The 14,758-nt window shown below is 54.5% G+C and overlaps 2 protein-coding genes across 5 annotated transcripts in view; one reads left to right on the top strand and one right to left on the bottom strand.

Annotated features, from left to right (window-relative positions):
• Positions 1–14,758, top strand: part of CNTFR (ciliary neurotrophic factor receptor) — an 841,679-nt gene that overhangs the window by 208,378 nt on the left and 618,543 nt on the right. For all 4 annotated transcript variants that reach the window (XM_068253005.1, XM_068252965.1, XM_068252959.1 and 1 more), the window contains one exon: positions 809–884. The gene's annotated coding sequence lies outside the window, so the exon portion shown is untranslated. The remainder of the gene's footprint in view (positions 1–808; positions 885–14,758) is intronic.
• On the bottom strand, positions 8,235–11,776 carry LOC137544140 (trichohyalin-like). Its single transcript, XM_068265218.1, has 3 exons — positions 11,373–11,776; positions 10,227–11,180; positions 8,235–9,822 (listed from the first exon to the last, which is right to left on the bottom strand). The coding sequence occupies exons 1-3, from the start codon at positions 11,774–11,776 to the stop codon at positions 8,235–8,237; spliced, it is 2,946 nt and encodes a 981-aa protein (XP_068121319.1).

The following is a 14,758-nucleotide window of genomic DNA, read 5'->3' as shown; positions in this document are numbered from 1 at the left end:
GTGGCCAAAGGTACACTTGTCTAAGGGCAACAATACGGTATTTTTCCAGAGAAATACATTTTTCCCCAAACAATTAAAAAAAATCTGATTGTTCAGATTTTTTTTTATTCTCAACTTTTGTTGTCTTACAGAATCAATAATTTTTATCCTAAAAGTGAAAAATCAAAATACAGAGTCATACATGAATCCATTTTTGAGGTTTTGGGGTTTTTTGATCAAATAAATCTGATATTATTTTTCCAATGGAAAATGTGCTGCACACCTATGCTAGATTTTGCTGAGCATTTTTTTTTTTTAAATATTAAATTATTATATTTTTCTAACTGATTTTTCTACCACATGCAATCAGATAGATCGCTAAACATTTAGAAGAATCGATAGTTGTTGTTTTTTTCTCAATCTGCAGTACATTTTATTGGGGGGGGGGGGGGGAGGGGTGTTTATCTATACAATTATTGTTATTGAAAAGATGGGAAAATCAATCAATTTTATTGAATCGTGCATCTCGGCCTTTTGGGCAGCTTCACACTGAGACACAACCAAAAACGACATTTGCGGTGGCATGCGATGTAACGTACGCAAAGGAGTAACACTTTGCGTGCGTCTTGATTCTAGCAATGCGCTGCATGTTCTGTCAACTAAATCCCTTGCGCCACAGTGCAACTGATGAGGTGATGTTTATAGAGTTTGAATTGCGCAATACAGTGCGCAAAACAGAGTCCGTTATAACGCAATGTGTCAGTATAAAGGAAAACTAGCTAGTCATGTGGTCTGAGGAAGTAATGTGATGTTTTATTCTCTCTTGCAGGATCCAGTAAAGTGCAACAGAGACCAACGTCCGTCTTTCTCCTGCCTATGACCTCCTGGGGGCGCCGTTCTTAAAGGTAACCTGCCTGGCATCGCGCTCCTGCTGTATGAACAAGAGCTTGCAATCACATTCCCTTTTTTATGACAGAATGGTATGATGCAGTCACTGTTATTAGAGAACTCTGGAGAATGGTCAGTCTTTGCCCAGAGATACCCAGAGAGCTTGGGGTGACCCAGAACCACTAGGAGAGTATAGGGGGCTAAGAACAGAAGATATTTGCCATAATTCAGCTTTAAGGGTCATTCTGCAGCACAAAAGGCTAAGAAGTGTTTGGAAAATAATATGTCGGTCTCCATTTTGCTTCTCTCAAAGATGTTAACTGTGGCGAGTGCTGTTTGGTGAACTATAAATTGTATATCAATATGATCCCCTCATTCCCGGCTACAGGCAACCTTCTCCCTCACACAGATATCTAGCTCAGTCGCTGCCAATGGCCGCAGTGCAGTGTCAGTTACTGTTAATGGTCACAGTATTCTCCCAGTTGCTCTCAGTAGTCACAATATAGTCCCAGTTATCAGTGGACACAGTGCAGTGTCAGTTGCTGTCAGTGGTTGCAGTGTAGTCGCAGTCTCTTTTCACTGGCCTCAGTATAGTCAGTGTCAGTGGCTGTAGTGCCGGCTCAGTTAGTGTCACTGGTTGCAGTGCAGTATTAGTTGATGTCAGTGGCCACCGTGTAGTCTTAGTTGATGTCAGTGACTACAGTGCAGTCAGTGTCAGTGGCTGCAGTGCAGTTGGTGGCTGCAGTATAGTGTCAGTCAGTCAGTGTCAGTGGCTGTAATGCAGTCTAAGTGGGTGTTAGTGGCTGCAGTGCAGTCTTAGTTGATGTCAGTGGCCACAGTGTAGTTTTAGTTGATGTCAGTGGCCGCAGTGCAGTCAGTGTCAGTGGCCACAGTGCAGTTGGTGGCTGCAGTATAGTGTCAGTGGCTGTAATGCAGCCTCAGTGGGTGTTAGTGGCCGCAGTGCAGTCTTAGTTGATGTCAGTGGCCGCAGTGCAGTTGGTGTTGGTGGCTGCAGAATAGTCTCAGTCTCTTGTCATTGGCTGCAGTGCGTTCTCAGGCATTGTCAGTGGCCGCAGTGCAGTTGGTGTTGGTGGCTGCAGAATAGTCTCAGTCTCTTGTCACTAGCTGCAGTGCATTCTCAGGCATTGTCAGTGGCCGCAGTGCAGTTGGTGTTGATGGCCGCAGAATAGTCTCAGTCTCTTGTCATTGGCTGCAGTGCGTTCTCAGGCATTGTCAGTGGCCGCAGTGCAGTTGGTGTTGGTGGCTGCAGAATAGTCTCAGTCTCTTGTCATTGGCTGCAGTGCATTCTCAGGCATTGTCAGTGGCCGCAGTGCAGTTGGTGTTGGTGGCTGCAGAATAGTCTCAGTCTCTTGACATTAGCTGCAGTGCATTCTCAGGCATTGTCAGTGGCCGCAGTGCAGTTGGTGTTGGTGGCTGCAGAATAGTCTCAGTCTCTTGTCATTAGCTGCAGTGCTTTCTCAGGCATTGTCAGTGGCCGCAGTGCAGTTGGTGTTGGTGGCTGCAGAGTAGTCTCAGGCTCTTGTCATTGGCTGCAGTGCGTTCTCAGGCATTGTCAGTGGCTGCAGTGCAGTTGGTGCTGGTGGCTGCAGAATAGTCTCAGTCTCTTGTCATTGGCTGCAGTGCGTTCTCAGGCATTGTCAGTGGCCGCAGTGCAGTTGGTGTTGGTGGCTACAGAATAGTCTCAGTCTCTTGTCATTAGCTGCAGTGCGTTCTCAGGCATTGTCAGTGGCCGCAGTGCAGTTGGTGCTGGTGGCTGCAGAATAGTCTCAGTCTCTTGTCATTGGCTGCAGTGCGTTCTCAGGCATTGTCAGTGGCCGCAGTGCAGTTGGTGTTGGTGGCTGCAGAATAGTCTCAGTCTCTTGTCATTAGCTGCAGTGCATTCTCAGGCATTGTCAGTGACACAGTGCAGTTGGTGTTGGTGGCTGCAGAATAGTCTCAGTCTCTTGTCATTAGCTGCAGTGCGTTCTCAGGCATTGTCAGTGGCCGCAGTGCAGTTGGTGTTGGTGGCTGCAGAATAGTCTCAGTCTCTTGTCATTAGCTGCAGTGCTTTGGCATTGTCAGTGGCCGCAGTGCAGTTGGTGCTGGTGGCTGCAGAATAGTCTCAGTCTCTTGTCATTAGCTGCAGTGCTTTGGCATTGTCAGTGGCTGCAGTGCAGTTGGTGTTGGTGGCTGCAGAATAGTCTCAGTCTCTTGTCATTAGTTGCAGTGCGTTCCCAGGCATTGTCAGTGGCCGCAGTGCAGTTGGTGTTGGTGGCTGCAGAATAGTCTCAGTCTCTTGTCATTAGCTGCAGTGCATTCTCAGGCATTGTCAGTGGCCGCAGTGCAGTTGGTGTTGGTGGCTGCAGAATAGTCTCAGTCTCTTGTCATTAGCTGCAGTGCGTTCTCAGGCATTGTCAGTGGCCGCAGTGCAGTTGGTGTTGGTGGCTGCAGAATAGTCTCAGTCTCTTGTCATTAGCTGCAGTGCGTTCTCAGGCATTGTCAGTGGCCGCAGTGCAGTTGGTGTTGGTGGCTGCAGAATAGTCTCAGTCTCTTGTCATTAGCTGCAGTGCATTCTCAGGCATTGTCAGTGGCCGCAGTGCAGTTGGTGTTGATGGCCGCAGAATAGTCTCAGTCTCTTGTCATTGGCTGCAGTGCGTTCTCAGGCATTGTCAGTGGCCGCAGTGCAGTTGGTGTTGGTGGCTGCAGAATAGTCTCAGTCTCTTGTCATTAGCTGCAGTGCATTCTCAGGCATTGTCAGTGGCCGCAGTGCAGTTGGTGTTGGTGGCTGCAGAATAGTCTCAGTCTCTTGTCATTGGCTGCAGTGCGTTCTCAGGCATTGTCAGTGGCCGCAGTGCAGTTGGTGTTGGTGGCTGCAGAATAGTCTCAGTCTCTTGTCATTAGCTGCAGTGCATTCTCAGGCATTGTCAGTGGCCGCAGTGCAGTTGGTGTTGGTGGCTGCAGAATAGTCTCAGGCTCTTGTCATTAGTTGCAGTGTGTTCTCAGGCATTGTCAGTGGCCGCAGTGCAGTTGGTGTTGGTGGCTGCAGAATAGTCTCAGTCTCTTGTCATTAGCTGCAGTGCATTCTCAGGCATTGTCAGTGGCCGCAGTGCAGTTGGTGTTGGTGGCTGCAGAATAGTCTCAGTCTCTTGTCATTAGCTGCAGTGCGTTCTCAGGCATTGTCAGTGGCCGCAGTGCAGTTGGTGTTGGTGGCTGCAGAATAGTCTCAGTCTCTTGTCATTAGCTGCAGTGTGTTCTCAGGCATTGTCAGTGGCCGCAGTGCAGTTGGTGTTGGTGGCTGCAGAATAGTCTCAGTCTCTTGTCATTAACTGCAGTGCTTTCTCAGGCATTGTCAGTGGCCGCAGTGCAGTTGGTGTTGGTGGCTGCAGAGTAGTCTCAGGCTCTTGTCATTAGCTGCAGTGCGTTCTCAGGCATTGTCAGTGGCCGCAGTGCAGTTGGTGTTGGTGGCTGCAGAATAGTCTCAGTCTCTTGTCATTAGCTGCAGTGCATTCTCAGGCATTGTCAGTGGCCGCAGTGCAGTTGGTGTTGGTGGCTGCAGAATAGTCTCAGGCTCTTGTCATTAGCTGCAGTGCGTTCTCAGGCATTGTCAGTGGCCGCAGTGCAGTTGGTGTTGGTGGCTGCAGAATAGTCTCAGTCTCTTGTCATTAGCTGCAGTGCATTCTCAGGCATTGTCAGTGGCCACAGTGCAGTTGGTGTTGGTGGCTGCAGAATAGTCTCAGTCTCTTGTCATTAGCTGCAGTGCGTTCTCAGGCATTGTCAGTGGCCGCAGTGCAGTTGGTGTTGGTGGCTGCAGAATAGTCTCAGTCTCTTGTCATTGGCTGCAGTGCTTTCTCAGGCATTGTCAGTGGCCGCAGTGCAGTTGGTGTTGGTGGCTGCAGAATAGTCTCAGGCTCTTGTCATTAGCTGCAGTGCGTTCTCAGGCATTGTCAGTGGCCGCAGTGCAGTTGGTGTTGGTGGCTGCAGAGTAGTCTCAGTCTCTTGTCATTAGCTGCAGTGCGTTCTCAGGCATTGTCAGTGGCCACAGTGCAGTTGGTGTTGGTGGCTGCAGAATAGTCTCAGGCTCTTGTCATTAGCTGCAGTGCATTCTCAGGCATTGTCAGTGGCCACAGTGCAGTTGGTGTTGGTGGCTGCAGAATAGTCTCAGGCTCTTGTCATTAGCTGCAGTGCGTTCTCAGGCATTGTCAGTGGCCGCAGTGCAGTTGGTGTTGGTGGCTGCAGAATAGTCTCAGTCTCTTGTCATTAGCTGCAGTGCTTTCTCAGGCATTGTCAGTGGCCGCAGTGCAGTTGGTGTTGGTGGCTGCAGAGTAGTCTCAGTCTCTTGTCATTGGCTGCAGTGCGTTCTCAGGCATTGTCAGTGGCCGCAGTGCAGTTGGTGTTGGTGGCTGCAGAATAGTCTCAGTCTCTTGTCATTAGCTGCAGTGCGTTCTCAGGCATTGTCAGTGGCTGCAGTGCAGTTGGTGTTGGTGGCTGCAGAGTAGTCTCAGTCTCTTGTCATTAGCTGCAGTGCATTCTCAGGCATTGTCAGTGGCCGCAGTGCAGTTGGTGTTGGTGGCTGCAGAATAGTCTCAGTCTCTTGTCATTAGCTGCAGTGCGTTCTCAGGCATTGTCAGTGGCCGCAGTGCAGTTGGTGTTGGTGGCTGCAGAATAGTCTCAGTCTCTTGTCATTAGCTGCAGTGCGTTCTCAGGCATTGTCAGTGGCTGCAGTGCAGTTGGTGTTGGTGGCTGCAGAGTAGTCTCAGTCTCTTGTCATTAGCTGCAGTGCATTCTCAGGCATTGTCAGTGGCTGCAGTGCAGTTGGTGTTGGTGGCTGCAGAGTAGTCTCAGTCTCTTGTCATTGGCTGCAGTGCATTCTCAGGCATTGCCAGTGGCCGCAGTGCAGTAGAAGGCTGCATCTGTGGCGCTGTAAGAGCCAGTGTGTATTGGTTACATGCGGCCGTTTCCACCTCCAGCCGTTTACCTGATGGCCTTTTATAGCTGAGTACCTACAGGGGGATGGATCAGGGAATCTGCGCCAACAAATGATTGTTTCCTGATCTATCTTACAAAATCGCAGGACGGCACGGGAACAATCGTTTAGACAAACATTCAAATTTCAGTCTATTGGCTACAGCGAAAATCTTAACGATCGTCCGAGATGTGATCTGTCATGAAGATCATTCAACTCGATAACCGCTGCGACGACAGGCTACTCGCATTTTTGTTGTTACAAGATATTGCAAAAACGAATTTTCATGGTGAAAAAGTCTCAAAAACTTGCGTGGTGGGTATGGACCTTAAAGAGGACCTGTAGTGAAAATGACATAATAAATCAAATTGCTAATTTTGTTACACTATTCATGTATAGATTATTTAGTCAGTGTTTGCCCATTGTATAATCTTTCCTCTCCCTGATTTTCATTCTGAAATTTATCACTGGTGGTGACATCTTTAGTCCTGCCAGGTGATCTGTACGGAATGTTCGTTACTGAGAGTTCTATGCACAGAGGGAGATGCTGCTTACTTAACAGTTAGAAAAAGCTGTTGTGGTGTTGTGGTATTTGCTGCATAATGTGAATGCAGCGAGGATGCACGGTATATATCCTAAACACGACTTTTTCTTTTAATGTTATTTGTTGGATTATAAAACAAATGTTTATCTTGTGAAATGTACAGTTTGGAGTTGAGCTGCGAGCTGCCAGGCGCTCAGGGGACGGATGAAGCCGCGTATATTAAATGTATAATTCACAGCCTGGCCCCCCTTCCCTCCAACATAATATCATTTCAGGACTTTTTACTAACTTTTTTTTCCTCCAGAGTCGTTACGATCGGTGAGCGTTCCCCGGACGTCACTTTGTGTTTGGCGAGCGCCGCGTCCCATTTTCCCGCTGATGAATGTCTTATCTGCGTCTAATTTCTCCCGCACCGCTGTTAAAATTCACGCGGCTTTTTTGTAATGCGTCCATTGAAGCTCAGCGTGGCGGCGAAGCGGCGGAGGAGATATTAGTCGTGAATTATAAGGCAATTGAAGCGTTCGGTCGAGCCAGTATTTTTGGACAGCGCGGGATGTAAACAGGCAGATGCGTATTTCATCTACACTTTGGCTGAACCCCTCGTTGGGGGGGGGGGGCACAATTTCGGAACGTCAATAAGTCATTTAGCAAAAAGACGCTACAATGTTTCGTCTAGATCTAATGTCTTTTAATTATGCGTATTGGGTCAGATCTGCTCGAGAATCGCCGCGATGCATCGCTCTCGCCGGGACCTGCCGCGTTATACTGATTAGGCAGGAGATCATTATGGGGTTAGGGCTGCCTTTCAAGAAATCAAATTTTTTTGTTTGTTTTTTTGTATAACCTGAATCTCTCTTGCCCGGAGGACTTGCGGTGTGCTGCCCTCATGGTTGGCTGTTGTTGACTCATTAAACTCATTAAACCCTAATTTGAAGCACAGTTTTTAAATTGACTGTTATAGAAAATATGATTATAAATATGCATTCAAGTATTTTGCAAAAAAAAAAAAAAAAAGATTTTTTAGAGTGATGTTTACAGCTCCAATTCATAGATCTTTATCTTCACCTTCAGGCTATGTTCACATTGGTCAATTGCAAGACGCACATGTTATGACTGTGACCTGCAATGGAGTCGGGAAATAGATTTACAAAGCCTGCATGCAGCGAGTTAGAATAACGTGATCGGTTACAGCACTGTACTGTGTCTCTTTGTGCCCCTCCTGTGATTGCTCTGCTCCGGCGGCCGTCTCTTTGTGATGCTCCTGTGATCGCTCTGCTCCTGCGGCCGTCTCTCTGTGCCGCTCCTGTGATCGCTCTGCTCCTTCGGCCGTCTCTCTGTGCCGCTCCTGTGATCGCTCTGCTCCTGCGACCGTCTCTCTGTGACGCTCCTGTGATCGCACGGCTCCTGCGGCCATCTCTCTGTGCCCCTCCTGTGACCGCTCTGCTCTGGTGGCCGTCTCTTTGTGCCCCTCCTGTGATCGCTCTGCTTCGGCGGCTGTCTTTTTGTGCCCCTCCTGTGACCGCTCTGCTCCTGTGGCCGTCGCTCTGTGCCCCTCCTGTGACCGCTCTGCTCCTGCGACCGTCTCTCTGTGCTCCTCCTGTGACCGCTCTGCTCCTGCTGCCGTCTTTTTGTGCCGTTCTTGTGATCACTCTGCTCCTGCGGCCGTCTCTCTGTGCCCCTCCTGTGACCACTCTGCTCCGGTGGCCGTCTCTCTGTGCCCCTCCTGTGACCACTCTGCTCCGGTGGCCGTCTCTCTGTGCCGCTACTGTGATCGCTCTGCTCCTGCGACCGTCTCTTTGTGCCGTTCCTGTGACCGCTCTGCTCTGGTGGCCGTCTCTTTGTGCCGCTCTTGTGATCGCTCTACTCCTGCGACCGTCTCTCTGTGCCCCTCCTGTGACCGTTTGCTCCTGCGGCCGTCTCTTTGTGCCGCTCCTGTGACCACTCTGCTCCGGTGGCCGTCTCTTTGTGCCGCTCCTGTGATCGCTCTACTCCTGCGACCATCTCTTTGTGCTGCTCCTGTGACCACTGTGCTCCAACGGCCGTCTCTTTGTGCTGCTCCTGTGATCGCTCTGCTCCTGCGTCTGTCTCTTTGTGCCGCTCCTGTGATCGTCTGCTCCTGCGGCCATCTCTTTTTGCCCCTCCTGTGATCTCTCTGCTGATAAGCTCCTGCGGCCGTCTCTTTTTGCCCCTCCTGTGATCTCTCTGCTGATCAGCTCCTGCGGCCGTCTCTCTGTGCCGCTCCTGTGATCGCTCTGCTCCGGCAGCCGTTTCTTTGTGCCCCTCCTGTGATCGCACTGCTCCGGTGGCCGTCTCTTTGTGCCCCTCCTGTGATCGCTCTGTTCCGGTGGCCGTCTCTTTGTGCCCCTCCTGTGATCGCTCTGCTCCGGTTGCCGTCTCTTTGTGCCGCTCCTGTGATCGCTCTGCTCCTGCGACCGTCTCTTTGTGCCGTTCCTGTGACCGCTCTGCTCTGGTGGCCGTCTCTTTGTGCCGCTCCTGTGATCGCTCTACTCCTGCGACCATCTCTTTGTGCTGCTCCTGTGACCACTGTGCTCCAACGGCCGTCTCTTTGTGCTGCTCCTGTGATCGCTCTGCTCCTGCGTCTGTCTCTTTGTGCCGCTCCTGTGATCGTCTGCTCCTGCGGCCATCTCTTTTTGCCCCTCCTGTGATCTCTCTGCTGATCAGCTCCTGCGGCCGTCTCTTTTTGCCCCTCCTGTGATCTCTCTGCTGATCAGCTCCTGCGGCCGTCTCTCTGTGCCGCTTCTGTGATAGCTCTGCTCCGGCAGCCGTTTCTTTGTGCCCCTCCTGTGATCGCACTGCTCCGGTGGCCGTCTCTTTGTGCCCCTCCTGTGATCGCTCTGTTCCGGTGGCCGTCTCTTTGTGCCCCTCCTGTGATCGCTCTGCTCCGGTTGCCGTCTCTTTGTGCCGCTCCTGTGATCGCTCTGCTCCTGCAGCCGTCTCTTTGTGCCGCTCCTGTAATCGCTCTGCTCCTGTGGCCGTCTCTTTGTGCCGCTCCTGTGATTGCTCTGCTCCGGCGGCCGTCTCTTTGTGATGCTCCTGTGACCGCTCTGCTCTGGTGGCCGTCTCTTTGTGCCTCTCCTGTGAGAGCTCTGCTCCGGGCGGCCATCTCTTTGTGCCTCTCCTGTGAGAGCTCTGCTCCGGCGGCCGTCTCTTTGTGACGCTCCTGTGATTGCTCTGGTCCTGCGACCATCTCTCTGTGATGCTCCTGTGACCGCTCTGCTCTGGTGGCCGTCTCTTTGCGACGCTCCTGTGATCGCTCTGCTCCTGCGGCTGTCTCTCTGTGATGCTCCTGTGACCGCTCTGCTCTGGTGGCCGTCTCTTTGTGCCCCTCCTGTGATCGCTCTGCTCTGGCGGCCGTCTTTGTGCCGCTCCTGTGACCGCTCTGCTCCTTCGGCCGTCTCTCTGTGCCGCTCCTGTGATCGCTCTGCTCCTGCGACCGTCTCTCTGTGACGCTCCTGTGATCGCACGGCTCCTGCGGCCATCTCTCTGTGCCCCTCCTGTGACCGCTCTGCTCTGGTGGCCGTCTCTTTGTGCTGCTCCTGTGATCGCTCTGCTTCAGCGGCTGTCTATTTGTGCCCCTCCTGTGACCGCTCTGCTCCTGTGGCCGTCCCTCTGTGCCCCTCCTGTGACCGCTCTGCTCCTGCGACCGTCTCTCTGTGCTCCTCCTGTGACCGCTCTGCTCCTGCGGCCGTCTTTTTGTGCCGTTCTTGTGATCACTCTGCTCTGACGGCCGTCTCTCTGTGCCGCTCCTGTGACCACTCTGCTCCGGTGGCCGTCTCTCTGTGCCCCTCCTGTGACCACTCTGCTTCGGTGGCCGTCTCTCTGTGCCGCTACTGTGATCGCTCTGCTCCTGCGACCGTCTCTTTGTGCCGTTCCTGTGACCGCTCTGCTCTGGTGGCCGTCTCTTTGTGCCGCTCCTGTGATCGCTCTACTCCTGCGACCATCTCTTTGTGCTGTTCCTGTGACCACTGTGCTCCAACGGCCGTCTCTTTGCGCTGCTCCTGTGATCGCTCTGCTCCTGCGTCTGTCTCTTTGTGCCGCTCCTGTGATCGTCTGCTCCTGCGGCCATCTCTTTTTGCCCCTCCTGTGATCTCTCTGCTGATCAGCTCCTGCGGCCGTCTCTTTTTGCCCCTCCTGTGATCTCTCTGCTGATCAGCTCCTGCGGCCGTCTCTCTGTGCCGCTCCTGTGATCGCTCTGCTCCGGCAGCCGTTTCTTTGTGCCCCTCCTGTGATCGCACTGCTCCGGTGGCCGTCTCTTTGTGCCCCTCCTGTGATCGCTCTGTTCCGGTGGCCGTCTCTTTGTGCCCCTCCTGTGATCGCTCTGCTCCGGTTGCCGTCTCTTTGTGCCGCTCCTGTGATCGCTCTGCTCCTGCAGCCGTCTCTTTGTGCCGCTCCTGTAATCGCTCTGCTCCTGTGGCCGTCTCTTTGTGCCGCTCCTGTGATTGCTCTGCTCCGGCGGCCGTCTCTTTGTGATGCTTCTGTGACCGCTCTGCTCTGGTAGCCGTCTCTTTGTGCCTCTCCTGTGAGAGCTCTGCTCCGGCGGCCGTCTCTTTGTGCCTCTCCTGTGAGAGCTCTGCTCCGGCGGCCGTCTCTTTGTGACGCTCCTGTGATTGCTTTGCTCCTGCGGCCGTCTCTCTGTGATGCTCCTGTGATCGCTCTGCTCTGGCGGCCGTCTCTTTGTGCCCTCCTGTGATCGCTCTGCTCTGGCGGCCGTCTTTCTGTGACGCTCCTGTGATCGGTCTGCTCCTGCGACCCTCTCTCTTTGATGCTCCTGTGATCGCACGGCTCCTGCGGCCGTCTCTTTGTGCTGCTCCTGTGATCGCTCTGCTCCTGTGGCCATCTCTCTGTGCCCCTCCTGTGACAGCTCTGCTCCTGCAGCCCTCTCTGTGCCCCTCCTGTGACCACTCTGCTCCTGCGGCCGTCTCTTTGTGCCCTTCTTGTGACCACTCTGCTCTGGTGGCCGTCTCTCTGTGCCGCTACTTTGATCGCTCTGCTCCTGCGACCGTCTCTTTGTGCCGCTCCTGTGATCGCTCTGCTCCGGCGGCCGTCTCTTTGCGACGCTCCTGTGATTGCTCTGCTCCTGCGGCCGTCTCTCTGTGCCCCTCCTGTGATCGCTCTGCTCCTGCGGCCGTCTCTTTGTGCCGCTCCTGTGATCGCTCTGCTCTGGCGGCCGTCTCTCTGTGCCGCTCCTGTGACCGCTCTGCTCCTGCGGCCGTCTCTTTGTGCTGCTCCTGTGATCGCTCTGCTCTGGCGGCCGTCTCTTTGTGCCGCTCCTGTGATCGCTCTGCTCTGGCGGCCGTCTTTCTGTGCCCCTCCTGTGATCGGTCTGCTCCTGCGACCGTCTCTCTGTGACGCTCCTGTGATCGCACGGCTCCTGCGGCCATCTCTCTGTGCCCCTCCTGTGACCGCTCTGCTCTGGTGGCCGTTTCTTTGTGCTGCTCCTGTGACAGCTCTGCTCCTGTCTTTTTGTGCCCCTCCTGTGACCGCTCTGCTCCTGTGGCCGTCTCTCTGTGCCCCTCCTGTGACCGCTCTGCTCCTGCGACCGTCTCTCTGTGCCCCTCCTGTGACCGTTTGCTCCTGCGGCCGTCTCTTTGTGCCGCTCCTGTGACCACTCTGCTCCGGTGGCCGTCTCTTTGTGCCACTCCTGTGATCGCTCTACTCCTGCGACCGTCTCTTTGTGCTGCTCCTGTGACCACTGTGCTCCAACGGCTGTCTCTTTGCGCCGCTCCTGTGATCGCTCTGCTCCTGCGGCTATCTCTTTGTTCCACTCCTGTGACCACTGTGCTCCAACGGCCGTCTCTTTGCGCCGCTCCTGTGATCTCTCTGCTCCTGTGGCCGTCTCTTTATGCCGCTCCTGTGATCGCTCTGCTCCTGCGTCTGTCTCTTTGTGCCGCTCCTGTGATCGTCTGCTCCTGCGGCCATCTCTTTTTGCCCCTCCTGTGATCGCTCTGCTCCTGCGTCTGTCTCTTTGTGCCGCTCATGTGACAGCTCTGCTCTAGCAGCCATCTCTTTTTGCCCCTCCTGTGATCTCTCTGCTGATCAGCTCCTGCGGCCGTCTCTTTGTGCCGCTCCAGTGATCGCTCTGCTCTGGCGGCCGTCTCTTTGTGCCGCTCCTGTGATCGCTCTGCTCCTGCGGCCGTCTCTCTGTGCCCCTCCTGTGACCACTCTGCTCCTGTGGCCGTCTCTCTGTGCCCCTCCTGTGACCACTCTGCTCCGGTGGCCGTCTCTCTGTGCCGCTACTGTGATCGCTCTGCTCCTGCGACCGTCTCTTTGTGCCGTTCCTGTGACCGCTCTGCTCTGGTGGCCGTCTCTTTGTGACGCTCTTGTGATCGCTCTACTCCTGCGACCGGCTCTTTGTGCTGCTCCTGTGACCACTGTGCTCCAACGGCCGTCTCTTTGTGCTGCTCCTGTGATTGCTCTGCTCCTGCGTCTGTCTCTTTGTGCCGCTCCTGTGATCGTCTGCTCCTGCGGCCATCTCTTTTTGCCCCTCCTGTGATCTCTCTGCTGATCAGCTCCTGCGGCTGTCTCTTTTTGCCCCTCCTGTCATCTCTCTGCTGATCAGCTCCTGCGGCCGTCTCTCTGTGCTGCTCCTGTGATCGCACTGCTCCGGTGGCTGTTTCTTTGTGATGCTCCTGTGATCTCTCTGCTCCGGTGGCCGTCTCTTTGTGCCCCTCCTGTGATCGCTCTGTTCTGGTGGCCGTCTCTTTGTGCCCCTCCTGTGATCGCTCTGCTCTGGTGGCCGTCTCTTTGTGCCGCTCCTGTGAGCGCTCTGCTCCTGCAGCCGTCTCTTTGTGCCGCTCCTGTAATCGCTCTGCTCCTGTGGCCGTCTCTTTGTGCCGCTCCTGTGATTGCTCTGCTCCAGCGGCCGTCTCTTTGTGATGCTCCTGTGACCGCTCTGCTCTGGTGGCCGTCTCTTTGTGCCTCTCCTGTGAGAGCTCTGCTCCGGCGGCCGTCTCTTTGTGATGCTCCTGTGATTGCTCTGGTCCTGCGACGTCTCTCTGTGATGCTCCTGTGACCGCTCTGCTCTGGTGGCCGTCTCTTTGCGACGCTCCTGTGATCGCTCTGCTCCTGCGGCCGTCTCTCTGTGCCGCTCCTGTGATCGGTCTGCTCCTGCGACCGTCTCTCTGTGATGCTCCTGTGATCGCTCTGCTCTGGTGGCCGTCTCTTTACGACGCTCCTGTGATCGCTCTGCTCCTGCGGCCGTCTTTCTGTGACGCTCCTGTGATCGGTCTGCTCCTGCGACCGTCTCTCTGTGATGCTCCTGTGATCGCTCTGCTCTGGCGGCCGTCTCTTTGTGCCCCTCCTGTGATCGCTCTGCTCTGGCGGCCCTCTTTCTGTGACTCTCCTGTGATCGGTCTGCTCCTGCGACCGTCTCTCTTTGATGCTCCTGTGATCGCTCTGCTCCTGTGGCCGTCTCTCTGTGCCCCTCCTGTGACAGCTCTGCTCCTGCAGCCCTCTCTGTGCCCCTCCTGTGACCACTCTGCTCCTGCGGCCGTCTCTTTGTGCCCTTCTTGTGACCACTCTGCTCTGGTGGCCGTCTCTCTGTGCCGCTACTTTGATTGCTCTGCTCCTGCGACCGTCTCTTTGTGCCACTCCTGTGATCGCTCTGCTCCGGCGGCCGTCTCTTTGCGACGCTCCTGTGATTGCTCTGCTCCTGCGGCCGTCTCTCTGTGCCCCTCCTGCGATCGCTCTGCTCCTGCGGCCATCTCTTTGTGCCGCTCCTGTGATCGCTCTGCTCTGGTCGGCCGTCTCTCTGTGCCGCTCCTGTGACCGCTCTGCTCCTGCGGCCGTCTCTTTGTGCTGCTCCTGTGATCGCTCTGCTCTGGCAGCCGTCTCTTTGTGCCGCTCCTGTGATCGCTCTGCTCTGGCGGCCGTCTTTCTGTGCCCCTCCTGTGATCGGTCTGCTCCTGCGACCGTCTCTCTGTGTCGCTCCTGTGATCGCACGGCTCCTGTGGCCATCTCTCTGTGCCCCTCCTGTGCCCGCTCTGCTCTGGTGGCCGTTTCTTTGTGCTGCTCCTGTGAAAGCTCTGCTCCTGTCTTTTTGTGCCCCTCCTGTGACCGCTCTGCTCCTGTGGCCGTCTCTCTGTGCCCCTCCTGTGACCGCTCTGCTCCTGCGACCGTCTCTCTGTGCCCCTCCTGTAACCGTTTGCTCCTGCGGCCATCTCTTTGTGCCGCTCCTGTGACCACTCTGCTCCGGTGGCCGTCTCTTTGTGCCACTCCTGTGATCGCTCTACTCCTGCGACCGTCTCTTTGTGCTGCTCCTGTGACCACTGTGCTCCAACGGCTGTCTCTTTGCGCCGCTCCTGTGATTGCTCTGCTCCTGCGGCTATCTCTTTGTTCCACTCCTGTGACCACTGTGCTCCAAC

Source organism: Hyperolius riggenbachi, chromosome 1 (assembly GCF_040937935.1).
Source record: "Hyperolius riggenbachi isolate aHypRig1 chromosome 1, aHypRig1.pri, whole genome shotgun sequence".
In the NCBI taxonomy this organism is placed as follows: domain Eukaryota; kingdom Metazoa; phylum Chordata; class Amphibia; order Anura; family Hyperoliidae; genus Hyperolius; species Hyperolius riggenbachi.
The sequence above is the reverse complement of the archived record's forward strand: the minus strand, read 5'-3'. Positions and strand labels throughout refer to the sequence as shown.

Excerpts from the sequence above, each read along its gene's own strand:
- LOC137544140 (XM_068265218.1), bottom strand. The coding sequence starts at position 11,776 with ATGGCCGCAGGAGCCGTGCGATCACAGGAGCGTCACAGAGAGACGGTC. Across the intron at positions 11,181-11,372 it reads GCAGGAGCAGAGCGATCAAA|GAGCCGTGCGATCACAGGAG; the intron begins GTAGCGGCACAG and ends AGACGGCCGCAG. Across the intron at positions 9,823-10,226 it reads GCAGGAGCAGAGCGATCACA|GAGCAGAGCGATCACAGGAG; the intron begins GTAGCGGCACAG and ends AGACGGTCGCAG.